The sequence below is a fragment of the Cebus imitator genome, unplaced genomic scaffold (genome assembly GCF_001604975.1).
Source record: "Cebus imitator isolate Cc_AM_T3 unplaced genomic scaffold, Cebus_imitator-1.0 Scaffold4, whole genome shotgun sequence".
NCBI classification, from domain to species: Eukaryota; Metazoa; Chordata; class Mammalia; order Primates; family Cebidae; genus Cebus; species Cebus imitator.
Genome location: NW_016107319.1, coordinates 7547699 through 7567419, shown reverse-complemented (window position 1 = coordinate 7567419; position 19721 = coordinate 7547699). Strand labels below are relative to the sequence as shown.

The 19721-nt window shown below is 37.0% G+C and overlaps 1 protein-coding gene across 9 annotated transcripts in view; it reads left to right on the top strand.

Moving 5' to 3' along the window:
- The window catches only part of INPP4B (inositol polyphosphate-4-phosphatase type II B), an 840435-nt gene that overhangs the window by 732302 nt on the left and 88412 nt on the right, over positions 1-19721 (top strand). For all 9 annotated transcript variants that reach the window (XM_017532667.1, XM_037740455.1, XM_017532659.2 and 6 more), the window contains 4 exons: positions 10283-10455; positions 11587-11710; positions 12938-13055; positions 17971-18111. In XM_017532667.1, coding sequence (XP_017388156.1) covers positions 10283-10455; positions 11587-11710; positions 12938-13055; positions 17971-18111 — 556 coding nt within the window. The remainder of the gene's footprint in view (positions 1-10282; positions 10456-11586; positions 11711-12937; positions 13056-17970; positions 18112-19721) is intronic.

Here is a 19721-nt window from a genome sequence, read left to right as displayed (position 1 = left end):
TACAAGTTAAAAGACTTAGGAAAGGCAGTAAACATTTGGGAGGCATCAGCAGATAGATTAAACTGGATAAAATGTAAAGAAAAAGAAGAGGAAAAGAGGAGCAAAATCTTTATTAGCATTGGGGCATGAGGATTACTCTCAGTGGAGGCGTAAGAAGCATCAAGAAAAGAAAATCAAATGCAGTTTGGAGACCAAACAGGATACCAAAGGAGGGGTAATAATTACATTAATAGTGACACTTAGTGCATTCACATTTATGTGCAAGCACTTTGGTAAACCTGCACATGCTTTCCTCTCTTCCTTTTCACAACAAACCTATAGGGGAGTTTCTGGTTTTATCCCCATTTTATAGATGAACAGGTTAAGTAATTTGTCCAAGATCACAGAACTAGTGGGCATCCGAGCAAGGGTTCGAATTCAAGCAGAGTGATCTCTGTCTGAGATCCTCAGAATATCTGTTGGAAAAAGAAATGGTTAAATTTTAAGAGCAGTTTTGTATATACATTTACCTGTCTTTAGGTTCGTCCTTGATATCTTAATGAACTGTTTCTCCAATAGTCATATCTTACGCTTCACTTGTTTGCCAAGCTTTCTCCCTCTTTTACAAAGCCCTAAATTCCCTTACCAGCACCTGCCTCTTCAAGGCACTTTCTCCCTCTTTTACAAGGCCCTAAATTTCTTTACCCCCACAGTCTTTTTATCAGAGGGCTTGAATATTAATAGTTTGAATTTCATAAATTTCTACATATGAATGTTCAGAATTTCACTGGAAAAAAACCAATGAACGAGGCTTTAAAAAATTAATAGTTCTCCAGCTAAAACAATTTTTAGAGTATAATTACAAATTTAAAACAAACTTAAATACTCAAAATATGCCATATAAAGTTTTATTGTAAACCTAGAATTTCAGTAACATTTTTACATTATGACATTTTAAAATGTCTATTCCTCCTGGAAAACTAAGGCTGTTTACCTTAAAAATTGTACAGTGAATACTTATGAAGTAACAGAGTAACATGGGACTCAGAGCTGGACATGCAGCAAGTCCACAATTTGGAACTTATTTGGCTTCATGGTCTTTGTCAAGTCCTTTACCTTCTGTGCATCTTGCATCCTTTTTTGGTAAAATAATCTACAGAGTTTTAAGGTCTCTTTCAGTTCTAAAGTTTTATGGTAATAAAAAAGAAGCCACATTTTTAAAGGTGATATTAATTTTTTTTCAGTCATTCGACATATTTTAATTGAGTATCTACCATGTGCTAGGCACTATTTTAGGCCCCGAGGACTAGAAAAATAAACAGAAAAGATAAAACACTTGCTCTCCTGAAGTTTATGTTCTAGTAGCAGAGAGATAATAAAAAGTAACACAAGATATAGGGGCAATGTATAATACAGTGATGATGATGGAGGCTGTAGAAAAAAATACAGAGCAAAGTAAAAGGGTTTTGATGAAACATTGTAGGGCAGAGATTGCAGTTTCGTGGAGTAGGCAATGTCAGTCTCATTTAAAAGGTGATTCTTGAGCAAATACACAGGAGGTGAGACAGTGAGCCATGTGAATATCTACAGAAAGGATTATTGGTCATAGAAAATAGCTACTAAAGTAGCATTGAAGCATAAACGTACCTACCATATTCAGGGAAATACAAGGGGAAGACAGTTTGGATCAAATAAGGAAAATAAAGATAGGTGAGTAGAAGATGATGCTAAAAAGGTAACTGAAGGGAGGGATCGTGTAGAGGCTTTGTGTACATGTTGGCTTTTACTCTGAGAAAAATGGGAAGCAATTGGAGGGTTTTGAACAGAGGATTAACCTGATTCAAATTACACGTAGGCTGTTGTGTTGAGATTAGACTACACATGAAGAGGGTAAAACCAGGTATAGACAGTTAAAGTGTTACTCCTGTTGTCGGTGAGGCAGGATGAGCTTGGATGAAGAAGATGGTAGTGGAGGGGATAAAAACTAATGAGATTCTGTGCCTATTTTTAGGGTAAATCATTTAAAATATTAAATTTGACATGGAGGTATCAAGTTTGCCGTTATATGTAAGAATTGAGTTCAGGAGACGTATTCTGGCTAAAGACGTTAGTTTGAAAATTGTTATTATGTAGACGGTACTTAAAGACAGGAGACTGAATATTATCAACAGGGATTGAGCGTACAGAGAAAGGGGAAATAACCTACAGATTATACCTGAGGACGTTTCAGTGTTGATGTGTCAGAAATAAGTGAAGGAACCAGCAACAAAGTTGGTCAAGAGACGGCCAGCGAGGTAGGAGAAATACAAAGAGAAAGTGCTCTCCTGAAAGCCAGGTTAGAAAATAGATTAAATAAAATGAGGAGTAACACATGCCTTTGAATTTAGCAATATGGATGTCTTTGGTCATGAGAATAACCTTACTAGAGTGGGTAGAGATTAAGTAGAGTGGGTTAAGAGAAGCAAGAAGAAAAGGAAGTAGAGACAATATGTATAGACAACTCTTTTGAGGAGTTTCACTGTGAAAGGAAATGGAGAAATGAAGTATCAAAGCTATAAAGGGAATGAGGGTCAAAACAGTGCCATTTGTCTAAAGATGGACAGATAATAGCATGTTTATTTTCTGATGGGAACAATCCAGTAAAAATAAAATGAAAAGGAAATATTGATCATGTGAGAGGAAGGGGGAGGATTTCTAGAGTGACATTCTTTTTGTTTTTGTTTGTTTGTTTGTTTTTTAGAGTGACATTCTTAAGTAGGTGAGAGTGGATAAGATCTGGTGTACCAAGAGAGGAGCTGGTCTGAGCTACAGAACAGTTTATCCTCAGAAATAAGGCAGAAGTAAGAGCATAGAGAATATGCTGGGAGGAGGCCAAGTGTAAGGTATCATGTAGAAATTATTTCAATTGCTTTAACATAGAAGCTAATATTTATGGGTTACTTAATATGTGGTAAAACAGTAAATATTGACTGCATTAACTTACTTAATTCTCACAACACTCATAGGAGTAATTCTACAAAATGAAAGGATGAAGAAGTAGGTAGTTGAAGTGAACTCTGCATAGCCCGGGCCCTAACCCTGGAGTCTGGCTCCAGAGCCTACCCTCATAGAGCTACCATGCACTGCCTGCTCTCTCCAAGAAGATAACCTTCTCCAATCTTATTCTCTACAAATGTATTTGCTAGCCCCTTTTGATCAAAATGTTAAGCTGTTTCAGGCACAAATTTGTGATGCTATATGATAACTTCATGAAAATCAATCTCTTAGGTATCTCTTACAGGCTTACTGTGGAATCATATGCAGAAATTAAGAATTCATAATTACATTGAAAAATTACTTAACTTTCTCGTAAATATGGTGATGTTCATCCCCACAGAGAAACCGAGATAGAGGAAAAAGGAGATGATAGCTCCCATCCCGGGACTTGAGGGCATGTGATTATTGAATGAAATGGCCTAAGAAATGCACTGTTTACATTGTTTGGTTACTTCCCTGCTTACTCAGCATTTATAAGTTAAATCTATGGACATGAGGCCCTATTGTGTTTGCAGAATTTTGTTTTTACACTCGTGCAACTATACAATCCATGCATGTAGCAAAATTGGACTTGTATAAACTTAGGCTCCAAAAAACTGACATGCTGTATTCCACATCCTTGAACGTTACTTGAAAACTTCTACATTCACCTAGTTTACTTCAGGGTAAAAATGTTGTACCTCTTCACCTCTCTGATTGCCTGTACTCTGATAAGGATTCAGTCAACTCAGTATCCACTATCTCTCTGCTCAGCCTTAGATGCTGGCCGATATTTAAATGACAGGAGCTCACTGATGTAGACATATTGATGATTTCAGGTTGCTCAAAGACCTATGACCTATGCAGCTTATTCTTAGATACCTAGCCTCTTTGAGGGCCAGTGTGCTGAGGTTACAGTTTATTTAAGGGCAAAAGGCAACAAAATAAGCCCAGTGAATGTGAGTGTGTGCCTCCTCCAGTTGACACATAACCCGAATTTAAAACTTTTGTGCTACAACAAATACAAGGCATGTTTGATTAATGGATTTGGTTCCTGGAAACTGTCTTAGCAGAATTTACTTAAGGCTTTCAACTTTGTGCTACGAAATGAGAAGTTTAACCAGGATATCAGTTGATGCATTTCTTTTGCTATTTTTCTAAGAGCAAGACTGGAAAGTTTTATGACACTGTGTTCGTTCTCAGGCTGGCAGGGTTTAAACAAACAAGGTTCCCTTGACATGAGGAAAGGTTGCCTTTGTTCTTGTCACAACCGTTTGTCTTGGGTTGAGCAGTACACTCATTTCTCATATAACTGGAAGGTGCTAAGATCAGTCGTTGACCTCGGATGGTAGTTCAGTGGACACAACACTGATTACATTTTAAGATACATGTTTGTTCTTTATGTGAATGCCCTTAGGGCCTTTGAGGCTGCCCTGAGATAGAGGCAAGGGAAAGTACCACATTCCCATGCTCCCTTCCTCTCAGGGTTAACATAAACTTTGCTTCTTCATTCACCCTGTCTGATGCCCATTGTTTCTAGATTTGGCCTTGCTTCTTAGGTCTTGCTGTAGTCACACATCCTCTGTACAATCCTGTCTTTCTCCCCACCCCTATCTACCTCCATTCCCTATCCCTGCTATGGTGACTGCCCATACCTAGACTCCCACTGGTTTTATTCCATGGCTTCAGACTTAACATTTACTTCTGTTTATCTGTGCCTTCTCCAAATCACTGAGATATCTCAGCCATTTTTTTTTCCTCTCCCAGTACCCCCTGTTTCTCCCTCTTGTCAGTTTATACATCTGTCTATTGGATTTGCCATTACAAAACCATATACTCCTCTGAGACTCTGTTCCTTCAAAGCCTCACCATGGGTGTCTGCTACCTGCAGTCCAGGCAGGTACCTGCAGTCCAGGAAGCCTTCCCTGGGCTCTTTCCACATGTGACCTCCTTTAAGTGTTCAGTAAATGCCACAGCCATGAGCGAACCCTGTCCTCACCAGAGACGAACTCTCTTGCCTCTAAACTCTCATGCTTTTAAAACTTGTTTGTTCACTGTCCCAACTTTTGTAGCTGTTATTATACTACCTTATACTGTAAGTATTCCTTTGTATTTCTCACCTTTCCTTCTCGATTTTAGCTCTGTGAGGGGAGGGCACATGGGTTGAAAATGTTAGTATCACCCACAGCACCTCACATAAAAGACACACTCTTTGTCCAATGAATGAGTCTCTTTCTCATGATGTCAGTGAAGAAGGAGGGGGGCAATGATATAAGACAGACACATCAGTATTTATTAAAATAAGATAAATAAAAATGGATTTCTCCATTCCTGTATCAGAGACAGGCAGCAGATCATAAAGACAGACAGAGGGTCAGGAAGGCTTGGAGAAGGACATTCTGAGTGGCCCAGAAAATATTCCAGGCAGCCGACTCTCCACAGGCGCCTTTCTTTTCCTGATTACTCTGTTGTCTGGATTTAGCCTAGTTTCTCTGCCCTATGCCCCTAGGATATGTCCAGATATTTAGAGGCCTCCTATAGGCAGGTATCCGTGTCTCTGACCAAAGTTGGCTACATGCATTATGCCCATACAAAGAAACTGACTATAAAATGTCTGCAGAAGAAGCCTTATTATTAGTTGATACCTTCACATTATGATGTTGACACTGCAAAATTGTGCCTGAAAGACAAGAACTTTGCTCAGAGAGGCACATAGAGAGGTACATCAACCCCTGTTCCTTTGAAGGAATAAGCCCTTCAAAGTCAACAAAAATTTTGTAAGCAAGAAATTGATTTCTCCCACCCCCAGCCCCCAGCCATGAACCCATCACCATTTCTGTGCTACCTGAGGTTCAGGCATAGATTAAAACCCCTGCTGGCTGTGAGTTTGATCTGTGTTGACCTTGGGAATTTTATTGCTGCCCGTAAAGGCCATTCTAATTGCTTGGCTTCACAGTTCATCATCTTGTTACCTTAAGAGAATCCTAAGAGCTGGCTCATTTCTTCCCTTATCTCTTTGCATAAAGTTTAATGGATGTGTGATCTTTTCGCTTTTCTTTTTTCTGTGTCTGAAAGGTTGTGATAACAAAAATAAGAATGGCTACAAGCTTTTGTGAAGTTAATTATTTTAAATGAGTAAAAAAGACCAAGTACCTGAGAAGAGAATGGCTCAGAAATTGGAAAGAAAGCATGATGCTCTGCTACAGTTGGTTGATATTTGGCTCTTTTATTTTTCTCCTGAGAAACATAAGAGCCATTGAACTCAGAGGACATGAACATCCTGCACAGGAAATAGATGGTGTGTGGAGGAGGCGAGGGGGGCACCCAGCAGTCATTCTCTGAATCCTTCAGTGAGCTTCCCTTGAATATGACTGAGAAGCAAGGAGAGGGCTGGAAAACAGAGGCTGTGCTTGGATAGCTTCCAATACACTTCACAAAGCTCAGGAAAAGCTCAGCTAAGCCCACATGCTTTTTATGTTTTCCCGAGGAAGACTTTGCTTGTTGGTCTCAGGGTTAAGGAGTCTCAGCAAATTTTTATAGAGACACTAAAACATTCTCTTAGTATTTTCCTCTGTCATGGAAAGGAGCCCAGGGAATAAAATCACACTTATTGCCTACTAGGCTAGTTGGCTCAGGGGAGAGATGGCGGGGCAGTGACTGTGTTGTGGGGCACCCTTAGTTTCACTAGGTGTATCAATGTGTATGTGTGTGTGTGTATAAAAGTACAAAATCCTGAAATGCACACATCTACCTTTCTGAGTTTAGTTTCTTCAAGTTTCAGCTAAGATCGTATGTGTGTACACACACACACACACACACACACACACACACACACACAAACACACGACAGAATGAACACCACGTTCATCTTTCTCTGGAGGACCAGGTAAACACCATGTAAATTGTGAGATATGGAGAGACACAAAAGTGAGAGACAAGTGTCAACAGTCTCAAATCTGCCAAGAGCTTCCCCCCCCCAAAAAAACATATTTTAAAGCCAAAACTAAAGCATTTACTGTTCCTTTGTGAGAATGATTTGGGAAGTTCATTGGAGTAAAAAGGCCATTTATGAACAACTTAGCCTTGCTTTGGCCTGTCATAGTCACTGTGTTTATTTCAGAACCTGAGATTTACACTGATTGAATATTAACAGAGAAGAAAACCTGGAATCATTGGAATTTGCATTTGCCAGTACCATTTTCCATTATCTGCTCAACTTAAATTGTTTCTTTCCTAGAAAAAAAAAGTATTTTTAGCTTTCTCACTTATGCTCTTCCATAGAAGGCTTACTACTATTTTAAAGAGTTTACCTTTCTCACAAACTTGTAATTTTCTCATTCATAATTAATGCTTTCCTATATTGTCATTTTCCTGAAATTTTAGCCATAAAAAGTATATATAATTATGCTAAACAGAGACACTGGAATATTGTTAGTATCAGGATATTGTTAGTATCTAACCATGTTCCTAGGTTTCGAATATTATGTGTTTCTTTTTCTCCCCAGTGTTTTGCTTCTATTCTAGTAGAACTGGAAACCAGACTTGTTTGGGTTTTGTTTCTTTGGTTGTCTGATTGTAATTTATAATTAAGTTAAGAATCAACTGGTCAAGTAAGTGAACATGGAAGTGAAATAAAGCAATTATCCTTATGCTAATGAGAAAATCTGCAAAGTTTTCTCTTTTAAATGCTTTTAAGAGAAATATTTAATTAGAATTGTCACTTAATAGTTTGCAAGAAAAAAATGTGGCCACTTATTTTTTTAATTTTCTAACTAGAAAGAGCATATAAAGTATTGAGCACTTGATTCAGGATAGTATGATGCAGGATGCTTAAACAGTAAGTCCATGCTGTTTGGGAACTATCCCACTGCGTACAAAAATACAATCAGTTACTTGACTGCAGTAAGTGGAAGTAGTTCTACTTCAGCCTGATAAAGCAGCGCCACCTACTGCACAGAAGCTGTATTTTATGTTTGTAAGTTAGTAGAAACTGATCTCTGCAGAGCTAAGCACAGAACAAAATCAGTTTTCAGTCTGTTATCATTTAAAATTTACATCTGGGTTAATTTATTGAAGTTTTTTCTAGTGCTTTCCTGTGTCTATTAGTCCGCCCATTCATATGGAGAGCAACAAATAAGAAAGTGAGAAAGAGAACAGGAGATTAAAAAACACAAATAAGAAAAAAATAGGAATATAGGATATTCATTCTTGGTATCTATTGATGTATCTTTTATTATGAAAAAAAATCCAGTGTACCTCCATTTTTCCTTTTACACATGACAGTAACATAAGAATCAACTGATGCTTGTTTAAATTGAACCATTGTTCACATTTTATTCTAGGCTGCCTATAAGTTTGTCCAATAGTAGATGATTATGCATTAATAGGCCTCTTTGACATTCCTCTTTCTCTATGTTTTTATCCTTATAATAGCACTTAAGTCTACAATATTTTTGAATAACAATTTCTAACATTCTTATGTATTTTACATTATAGCATCACATGGGTATTTCATAGAATATTAACATGAACATATCTTTTTATTATGTTGAGGCCATTAATTATCCTTTCAACCCTTTCAGTTTATTTCATCTAGCCTATTATACCACAACATAAAATAAATAAGTGACAGTAGACATGGTACAGTAGTGATTATGATTCTTTTTTTTATTCTCTGTCCCTCTTTCAAGGTCTTAACTGGTTATTTATCACTCATATTACTCACAATAATGCTTGCACTCTTATGATGAGGAGATCATATCATTTCAGTTCCTGCTTTATAATTAATTTCGCAGCATGCTCTCATTCATATTAAATTGTATTTGTCCATTAATTTATTTATATATTAATGGAATGTCATACAGTCAAGAATTTATGATATTTAACATTTGCCAGGGCTTTGATCTCCAAATTAACTGAAATAGAACATAAATTGTTTCTATATCATACCAAAGTCATAATTGTATAATTGATGCACGTTAGAAATCTAGACACACAAATAGCACAAATGGTCTCAATTTTGCATTCTCATTTGAAGAACAGCTATTTTAATCCAAAATACTGCCCCAAACTTGACTTGCCTATACCTGGCTATATCTTTTTAAAACTTTGTTATATTTATTGCAGTTTTTCTCATTCAATTAAAACTTACTGAGTATTTACTATAGGCGAGGCACTATGCTAAGTTCTAGGGCTTCAGTGATTAAAAAATTCCTTGCCCTCAGTGAGTTGTCTTTCTTGCAGAGGAAAACGATGAGTAGTGTGTGAGTAGTCCTGGAACAGTAAGGACAAGAAGCTATGGGCACAAAACAAAGTCAGCTCAACCCAAACTTCAGGGAACAGGGAAGGGGAGTAGGGGGGAAGTGAAGGAAGACTTCCTAGAGAGGAGAAATCCTGAATTGAGTTTGCAGAGGAGATAAAAGTGTTGTCAGGAAGAAAAGTAGAAATAGAGTGTTCTAGGAGAGGAGATAGGATTTGCAAAGACATTGGGATGAGAAAACAGGATAGGTTTAAGGAAATATATGTTGTTCACTTCACCTGAGACTCAAGACAGCAGATAAAGTTCTGAAAGATGAGATTAGACAAATACGCAAAGTTTAGATAATGGAGAATCTTTCATTAGTTTGAACTTTATTCTGCATGCTTTAATTTTGTTGTTGTTGTTGTTTTCAAAATATTTTAAGAAGTAAGAAGTGAGTGATTGAATCAGATACAAACTGATTAGAAATCTTTCTGGCAACACTGTTGAGAAGGGAGTTCAGTAGAGTATGACTGGAGGAAGGGAGATGGGTTAGGGAGTGGTCCTGGAAGTGATCCAGGGGAGGGCAATAAACCAAAATGTGCATGGACAAGGAGGGGATGCATGCTGATAGACTATTACGGTAATAGAACTAATTTAATCAGGGTTTTTACATGTGTGTTCAGACAAATTCGTGTGAAAATTGCAGAAGAGGAAGTCCAGTCAAACTTTTTTCCCAGTATGAGAAAAGTTTGATAGCACAACTCACTGAGATACAGGCAGTGCACAGATTAAAGATGAGCAGAGAAGAGAGGCAATCTGCTGCAAATATGTCAAATGCATCTACGTGGAGAGATCCAATGGGTGGCTGCTTATAGACATGGCAGAGTTCGGGAGACATAATTAAAGACCTTCAGTTCTAATCTTTTTGAATCCTTAAGAATATGTCTGACTTCACTGAAAAATTTAAAATAAGTTGGAAGTTGGTTCTGTGTTATATTCCAAGACCTTCCTTCATCTATTGCACTGTTCTTACCCCCCTCCCCCCAGAGGACTGGTATGAACAGTTGTATCCCCTCATCCTTACCCTGAAGGACTGCATGGGAGAAGTGGTGAACCGAGCCAAGCAGTCCCTGACGTTTGTGCTCCTTCAGGAACTTGCATACAGCTTGCCCCAGTGTCTGATGCTGACGCTAAGAAGAGACATCGTCTTCAGTCAAGCAGTAGGTGCCTGTTGTTATTTTTAGTACAAACAGTGCCGAAGTGTTAACATTAGGTCTTTGATGATGATAGAATTCTGATTTGGACAGTTTTATTTTTAAAAAGATCCTTAAAGTTTTGGTACCTCATTTTTCTAATTCATGATAAATATCAGCTGAATATCCGAAGCAAAGAGTTTATGAGACCTTAAGTATTTATTTCTGAAAAGAAATGATCAAGTCTCCAAAATATAAATTCTGCTTCACGGGGCATGAAGTCTGTGAAGGAAGTGGTCGCCATCTTTGTATTATTCTCTGGGGTCTACATGCAGTGTAAGGGAAGGGATTGTTGCCTTGCACTGCAGGTGACAAGCTAGGACTTGGCAAGGGGGTCTGTTGGCAGCTGCTTGTTTGGACAGCTCCCCCATTAATCCTGGGACAGGGTTTCACAATGATCTCTTATTTTGTTTTTAAAATAAGTTTCCAGGGCAGTAAGGCTTGGATGGGAGGTTTGACAGGGCCACCTTCTTTGTCTACACCCAACGCGATTCAAAACGCCAAGGCCTGCCTCCATCACAGTGGCTGTGCTGGTGCCTTCCTTCACCCCAACTCTCTCCAGCCCCATGAAAAAGAAAAAGACTTTTCTTTCCTAACATTCCAGGAAAAGGGAATGTTTTAGCCAAACTGTCCCTTTCTCCCATTATTTCATGAAGGGTCCAGTGGCACGTGGTGCTAACCAGGTATGGGAAACATGCTCTGCCCTATACATACATGTTTCATCATGGTGTTCTTTTAGTGTCCTGTGAAATGGTTACTGCCATCTCTATTCTACATGTACAGAAAATGATAAAATTTGCAAGTGTTTATGGTTTTACTGTTAGAAATGGTAAACATAAGATTTGAAGACCCATCAGTCAACCTGACTCCTGTCCATATTCTTTCTCCCTTTACACGTCTACCTTCCCCAAGACTTTTATACACAGCAATCCTACATCAAAGACTGTCAGCTTGTTTTAATATGTCTACCAAATGGTTGTAGCTTTGTTACACATACCTGAGAATTGAAACTGTGATGCCTCAGAAGTCTTAAATATTTCAAAATAAAATGAATACATTTGCCAGCTGCAGTAAATCTCATCAATATTTTGTTTTCAGCTTGCTGGACTGGTTTGTGGTTTTATCATCAAATTACAGACAAGTCTGTATGACCCAGGCTTCCTACAGCAGCTTCACACAGTGGGGTTGATAGTACAATATGAAGGACTGCTAAGTACATACAGTGAGTATTGCTTTAGTACCAGTTAAAATCACATTTCTATTCATAAGTATATTTAATCCATAAATTTTTCAGGAACACATAAAAATAAGAGGTAAACTTTTATTGCACCAAGTATTACAAAAATAATGTAACTTTCAGTTTTTTGCATTCACCTTGTGACTTACTTTTGCCTCCTATTATGTTTTGAAAATTGAATTATAGATTACTTCAGAGTGGACTCCTGAGCAGCTATCTGGCTTTTTTAATATAAAAGGCTCTGTGCCAACATAGTTTGAATGACTAGATTTTTAAAGTCTCAACTCTGTAATGTCTAGAACTGTACTGTTCAATATAGTAGCCTCGTGTGCCTCATGTGACTGTTGAGCACTTGAGATGTGTCTGGTCCAAATCAATATGTACTAGATATGCCTATCAGGTTTCAAAAACTAGTTTTAAAATATTTTTATATTAATAATTAATCATTTTGGCCGGGCGCAGTGGCTCATGCCTGTAGTCCTAGCACTTTGGGAGGCCGAGGTGGGTGGATCACCTGAGGTCAGGGGTTCAAGACCAGCCTGGCCATCATGGTGAAACCCCATCTTTAAAATTAATAATAATAATAATAATTAATCATTTTATATTTACAATGGAAATGGTATGTTGGATATACTGGATTAAGTAAAATATATTATTAAAATTAATTCTACCTTTTTAATTTCACTCTTTTAAAAAATGACTACCAGGAAGTTTAAAATTACATATGTGGCTCACATACATCTGTTAAGACTGCCGATCTAGAATAGTAATGATCTCCTTCTCAGGCTTCATTTGTTAATGTATGGAGATACAAAACTAGCATGAACTTGGGTCAGTGATTATCAGTTCAGTTACCTTTGTTATTTCTAGATAGCAAATCTCTGTTATTTCTAGATAGCAAATATCAGTCTCAACAATGGAAAGAAAGGCACACAAATCATCAAGGGGTTAAAACCTCTCTGTGGTCTCACAGCAAATGTCCACATGCTTCCTTCCTTCAAAGAGTAGATTGACTTCTGAAGTCCATTGAAATGTTTCTCATTTCACTAAGGAAAACCTTCAGCCTCTGAGGAAAAGTGTCTAGAGTAGGTTCACTGCATTCAGAAACTCATTCACTAAAATGCTAGAACAAATTTGAGCAGGGAGGCGTAGTAGCCAGTGACATTTTCCTCAAATGTTTGTTTGTAACTAAGTGCCTTTTCCATTGTTTAGGCGATGAAATTGGAATGCTAGAGGACATGGCTGTTGGCATTTCCGATTTAAAGAAAGTCGCATTTAAAATAATTGAAGCCAAATCCAACGATGTGTTGCCAGTTATAACAGGAAGACGGTAAGCAGTGCTCACTTCCTGGAGACCAGGCTGTGTTAGACACGTCGTGTTAACTCCTGTCACAGGAGGCAAGGGATTCAGGTTTGATTTGGGAATTTTTCTTCTGCTTTCTTTTCCTTTTTGGTAAGAAATAAACATGGGTGATATGATAAGGGATGATCTAGAAAAACTCCTGGTCATCTCATGAATGTTTTAAATTGTAGTGAAGTGAGTATGGCAGTACTTGCCCGCAAAATACTAGAAATTCAGAGTAATAGCCTGCATGAGAACATTTTTCTCCTTATTACTATCTCATCCAAAGCTCTGGGTGTTTTTACTTTTGTGGGAATTGTTCAGTTAATAGAGTCATAATTTTTGAAATGACTTTAAATTCAGTTAAAAGCAGCAACATTTTAGAAAAGATATATTTCTGTGTCAGGGGAACATAGCACCATTTTTCTTAATTATTTTTGACAACTCACTCTCAGACTGTGAGATTTCCGAGAAGGGTTTTCAATAAATAGCTTCAAAGGTCAGTGGATGAGAGGAAAAAATCAGAAATAATTAAGAAAAATGATAGTGTGTAGAACAGACCTCCAACAGAAGAGGTACATCCTATAGTAAGTTGTCTCAATCAGGAGACCTAACCATCCTGGCGTTAGTGCTTTTAATTGCTGCATGATGATATTTAAAATTTGAAACATTTTCAGGTCAGGTTCAAAACACGAATATATGAGAGGGAGAACCCTTTCGATGCTAGAGAGAGATGCAAAAGAGACTAAGTATAAAAGTTCAAAGTAAACTTGTTTTCCTGTTGATGGTAAACATAAAATAATTATTTTAAATTTTGTGGTGAAGGATGCCCAGAAACACATGGTTGACTGAGAAGTGACTTTCTTACACACACAAAAAAACCCACATGTGGGAGTTGAACAATGAGAACACATGGACACAGGGAGGGGAACGTCACACACAGGGGCCTGTCGGAGGGTGAGGGGTTAGGAGAGGGATAGCATTAAGTGAAATACCTATTGTAGGTGATGGGATGATGGACGCAGCGAACCACCATGACACATGTATAACTATGTAACCTGCACATTCTACACATGTACCCCAGAACTTAAAGTATAATTTTTAAAAACCCACATCCTCAGAAACTAAATATTTACCTAGAATTAATACTTAACTTGCCATTCACTGGGAGAAAAAGAATAAAATTGCTCATATGCACACCTGAAAAACAGTACAATTCTATATTTCTCTGAAGTTTATTATTAAAAGTAAAATGTTTTTATATACTTATATCCCAAAGTTTAAGGAAAGCTTACCAGGCCATTTGGTATAGGCAGAGTACAGTATGCTTTTTCTAAGGAAGTTCTTCAAGCAGTACCAAAATTCAAAAGTGATCATACAGGTGGGGACATGACTCCTAGAATGATGATGTGAGCAGCTTAGCGCACCCTGTCTCCAAAAGCAATGTTACAACCGGAAATAATCCAAAACAACCATTTTAGGACAAACAGAATAAACTGGATGCACACCACAAATTCAGAAGTACTTGTTTGTGAAAAACTAGTGAACATTGGGCAACATCAGTTAGAGTGTGGCATTTTGCTGAGGACTGCTCCCGTCAACCCCGGCCCTGTGAACACAGTTTTCCTAGGGCAAGGCCATTAACACCAGCAGCTTTGCTACTAGAGGACTAACTTGGCTTGGATTGGAGTAGGAAATAGCACAATCCTGCAGGTTGTCAGAAACAGTGGTGGTTTAGATTAACGAGTCTAAATCACCATTACAAAAAAAAATAGGTATAAATTTAACAAAGTTAGTCTGAATGTTGTACACAGAACACATGAAATATTGCTGAGAGAAATTAATAGAATCCAACAAATGGAGAGACAGCCTGTGTTCATGGATTAGAGGACTCAATATTGTTTAAATAGTAATTCTTCATAATTGATCTATAGATTCATTGCAATCGCTATCTAAATCTCAGTAGTCTTTTTGCAGAAATTAGAGAGCCTAACCTAAAATTTATATGTAAATGCAAAGGACCCAGATATTTTGTAAAAGAAGAACAATTTTGTAAAAGAAGAAGAAAGTGGAAACCTTATACTTTCTGACTTCACAAATTACTACAGAGCTATGATAATCAAGACAGTGTAGTACTAGCATAAGAATATACATGTAGATTAATAGAATAAAATTTATTGTCCAGAAATAAATTATTATCCTTAAAATCAATTGATTTTCACGAGAGTTCCCAAGGTAATTCATTGGAAACTAGAGAGTCTTTTCATAAAACGATGCTGGAACAATTGGCCTCTCTATATGTAAAGAGAAGAATTTACACATATACAAAAACTAGCTCATGATACATTATAGGCCTAAATGTAAGCACTAAAACTGTAAAGCTAGAAGAAAACTCAGGAGGAAGTATTTGTAAGTTGTGTTTAGGTAATGAGTTCTTAGACATAACACAAAAATCAAGACCCATAAAAGAAGAAAATAGATAAATAGGACTTCATCAAAATTATAAACATTTAAGCATCAAAAAATACCATTAAGTAAATGAAAACACAAGCCACAAATTAGAAGATAATATTTACAAATCATATATTTGAAAAAGAACTCATATTCAGAATATGTAAATAAATGTTACAACTCGATAATAGTGACACCAAAAACCTAATTGAAATGTGAGCAAAAAGTTTGAATAGCCATTTCACCATAAAGGATATATGAATGATTTATAAGTACAAGAAAACATATTCAACCTAATTCATCATTAGGAGAATAAATTTAAAATCACAGATGCCAATTCACTCACACTAGAATCATCAGATAAGAGCAAATGTTGGTGAGAATGTGGAAAACCTGGAACTCTTGTACATTGCTGGTGGAAATGTCACTTTAAAAACAGTTTGGCAGTCTTAAAAAGTTAAATATAAAATTACCGTATGACTCTTAGACATATACCCAAGAGAAAATGAAACATACTTTCACACTATGGCTCATTCCCGCATGTTCATAGCAGCATTATTAATAATACCCCAAATCATGGAGTAATCCAAGTATCCAGGAGCTAATAAATGTGTAGATAAAATGTGATATCTATACAATAGAATGCTATTCACTAATAAGAAGGAACAAGCTACTGATACGTGGCACAACATGGATGACCCCAAAAACATTATGCTAGGTGAAAAAGGCCTGACAGAAAAGATTATATACTGTATGAGTCAATTCATGGGATGTATGCAGAAAAATAAAATTCATTCATAGGAAATAGGGAGAAAATAGATGAGTGGCTTTCTGGGCTGGCAGTAATAGTACAGTTGACTATAAACAGGCATACGGAATCTTTTTAAGTTGATGGAAATGTACTAAACCTGGATTATTGTCATGATTGTGAAATTCTGTAAATTCGCTAAAGGTATGAATTATATACTTAAAATGAATGAGTTCATATCAATTATTTCTTAAGCTGGTAAAATTATCACAAAGAAATTATATGTTTCACCTTTGGAACAATTTTAAAACATGAACTGACTCATTGATGCTTCTTATATTCCTGAAAGACTGTTAACCAGACTATTGTAAATGGCATTGAGAGCAATTAAACAAAGAAAAATAATGTGCTTATTCATCTGAAGGTAATGCTAATATCCCTGCTTGCTAAATTCTTGGTATTTACCAGGTCTCTGTTTCATAGCTAGGAAAAAACAAGTCTCAGAGTCAGTGGTCCATACTCTTTATCAATGATGTTCTGCTAGGAGAAATTAAAAAGATTTTCACAAAGATGCTCACTATTTGCTCTATGCTTATTTCTCCAATGTGTATTTTACAATACCACCACTCTAAATAGTTCTTGAAACACATGGATTTTCCCAGCCTCTGGACAAAACTTTCTAAATTTCTATACTCAATTCACACTGAATCAGAAGATGTCAATTTTTAAAATATATAAGTAGCTACTCTTATTAATCATATTCCAGGGACAGGGATGAGGCTGGAAACCATCATTCTCAGCCAACTAACACAAGAACAGAAAACCAAACACTGCCTGTTCTCATTCATAAGTGAGTGTTGAACAATGAGAACACATGGACACAGGGAGGGGAACATCACACACCGGTGACTGTCGGGGTGTGGGGGTCTAGGGGAGGGATAGCAGGGGTTGGGGGGATAGGAGAGGGATAGCATTAGGAGAAATACCTAATGTAGATGAGGGGGTGATGGGGATGCAGCCGACCACCATGGCACATGTATATTTATGTAACAAACCTGCATGTTCTGCACATGTACCCCAGAATTTAAGTACAATTAAAAATTTTTTTTCAGCATTAAAAAAATAGGGGTAGTTTTTAATGGACATTTCCAATGAAAAATGCTCTTGCGATATGTTAATGTTTCAAAATGACCAGAATTCCCAAAAGTTACAATCTAAGCAATAAAACCATTACCTTTGCATCAGCCTATCATAAACAGAAACACTCATCAAGAGTAATAACAATCAGGCCATACCAAAAAATTATATAAATGATTTGGTTTATTTAGCTTTACCTTATTGAAACAGCAATAATTAAATTAGTGTTCTTATTCTTAGGATTGATTGAGCTTTAAAAATAAATAAAGAAAAAAAATTGAAGCTATCGATGCACATGACCCTGGGTATGCAAAAATGAACTAAACATTTCTTTCCTAAAGGAATTCAGAGGGAGGTAGAGAAGTCATACATGTAAATGAATTCTAACAATTTTTCATGTCAAGTAAGTTAGTAAGGAGAAGAATGAATGAGGAATATAAGCATATAGCAAACAGAAACCTAAATCAGTGCTATATTCCAACCCTTTTATTGTTTTCTTCCAATAAATCTAAAATAACATAAAACAAATAAGTAAGCCTTCTTCCCTTTGTCCTCTGCCTTCTTTAGAGAACATTACGTGGTAGAAGTCAAGCTTCCAGCCAGAATGTTTGAGTCGCTGCCTCTACAGATTAAAGAAGGGCAGTTGCTTCATGTGTATCCAGTACTCTTTAACGTTGGAATCAACGAACAGCAAACTCTTGCTGAGAGGTAAGCTTTGGTGTAAGAGTGGCACTTGAGTTTTTTCTTTGTTCCTTTTAAGTATATGATGAGAAGTCCAACATGTGTCTGCATATAAAACTAACTCGATTTATAGGTAACATTTTCCTTTTTATCAATACCAAATTATTTGATGTAGAAGGTAAATTTTAATATTTAAGGAATCCTGGCCCAAATCAAATTTAAATGTGGCAAAAACATTGAGGAAAATCTTGGTGCTAATAATAAATAAAGCATTCGCATGGATTAACCTTCTTTGTTTACAAATACCTATGTGTATATTAAAGTTTGGAATTTATATTGATACATACCTCCATATTGTAAACAGCTAATAGTGTCAACATTTTTATCTAAAACAGAATAGTCATCTTTTATTGTGTTTATTATAATAGTTATTATTTGGTAATGTTAACATTTTTTTTTATAATGACCTGCTGAGCCAACAAATGATTGTATTATGATCCCATGAGTCACTGTTAAAAAAGTTTTTTTTTTTTTTTTTTTTTGGCGGGGCATGGTGGCTTACACCTGTAATCCCAGCACTTTTGGAGGCCAAGGCAGGTGGATCACCTGAGGTCAGGAGTTTGAGACCAGCCTTGCCAACATGGTGAAACCTTATTTCTACTACAAATACAAAAATTAGCTGGGCATGGTGGCAGGTGCCTGCAATCCCAGCTATTACTCAGGAGGCTGAGGCAGAAGAATTGCTTGAACCTGGGAGGCGGAAGTTGTGGTGAGCCTAGATTGTGCCACTGCACTTCAGTCTGGGTGACAGAGTGAGACTCTGTCTCAAAACAAAACAAAACAAAACAAAACAAAAAAACAAACAAAAATCACTTGTTTAAAAAAATACTTATTTTTACATCTTATGTGGTTCACATATAGAGATTACAGAATATGTAGATAACAGTTAAAGATCATAGAACAGGCCAGGTGCAGTGGCTCACATCTGTAATCCTAGCACTTTGGAAGGCTGAGGAGGGTGGATCACCTGAGATCAGGAGTTCAAGACCAGCCTGGTCAACATGGTGAAACCCCGTCTCTACTAAAAATGCAAAAATAAAAATTAGCTGGGCATAGTGGTGTGTGTCTGTAATTCCAGCTATTCAGGAGGCTAAGGAAGGAAAATCGCTTGAACCCCAGGAGGTGGAGGTTGCAGTGAGCCTGAGATTACATCATTTTCTCCAGACTGGGCAACACTAGCAAAACTGTCTCAAAAACAAACAAAAAAAGATAATAGAGCATACTTTTGAAATATTTTGGAGAAAGAAGTTACTATCTTGGCTGTTGGGGCTGGCTGGAGAAGCTCCTTCACAGGCATCAATTTGGGGAGTTAGACGTTCTTTGATATTATAATATTTAATAAGCTTCCTTGTCTATAATCCACTCTCCAAGTGACCCCTGCCCCATAGGTAAGTTTAAAAGTGCTTAGCATACTCATTGCCTTGATATTAAAGCACTTTTGAAAGCTAGTGTCTAGGATCAGATTATATTCTATTTATCTCTATATATTTGTTTCTCAGCAAATTCAGTGTTTGAGATGAATGATATTCCTGAGCATAAACTGTACAACTTGGAGAAGGGGAACAGCACTGTAAATT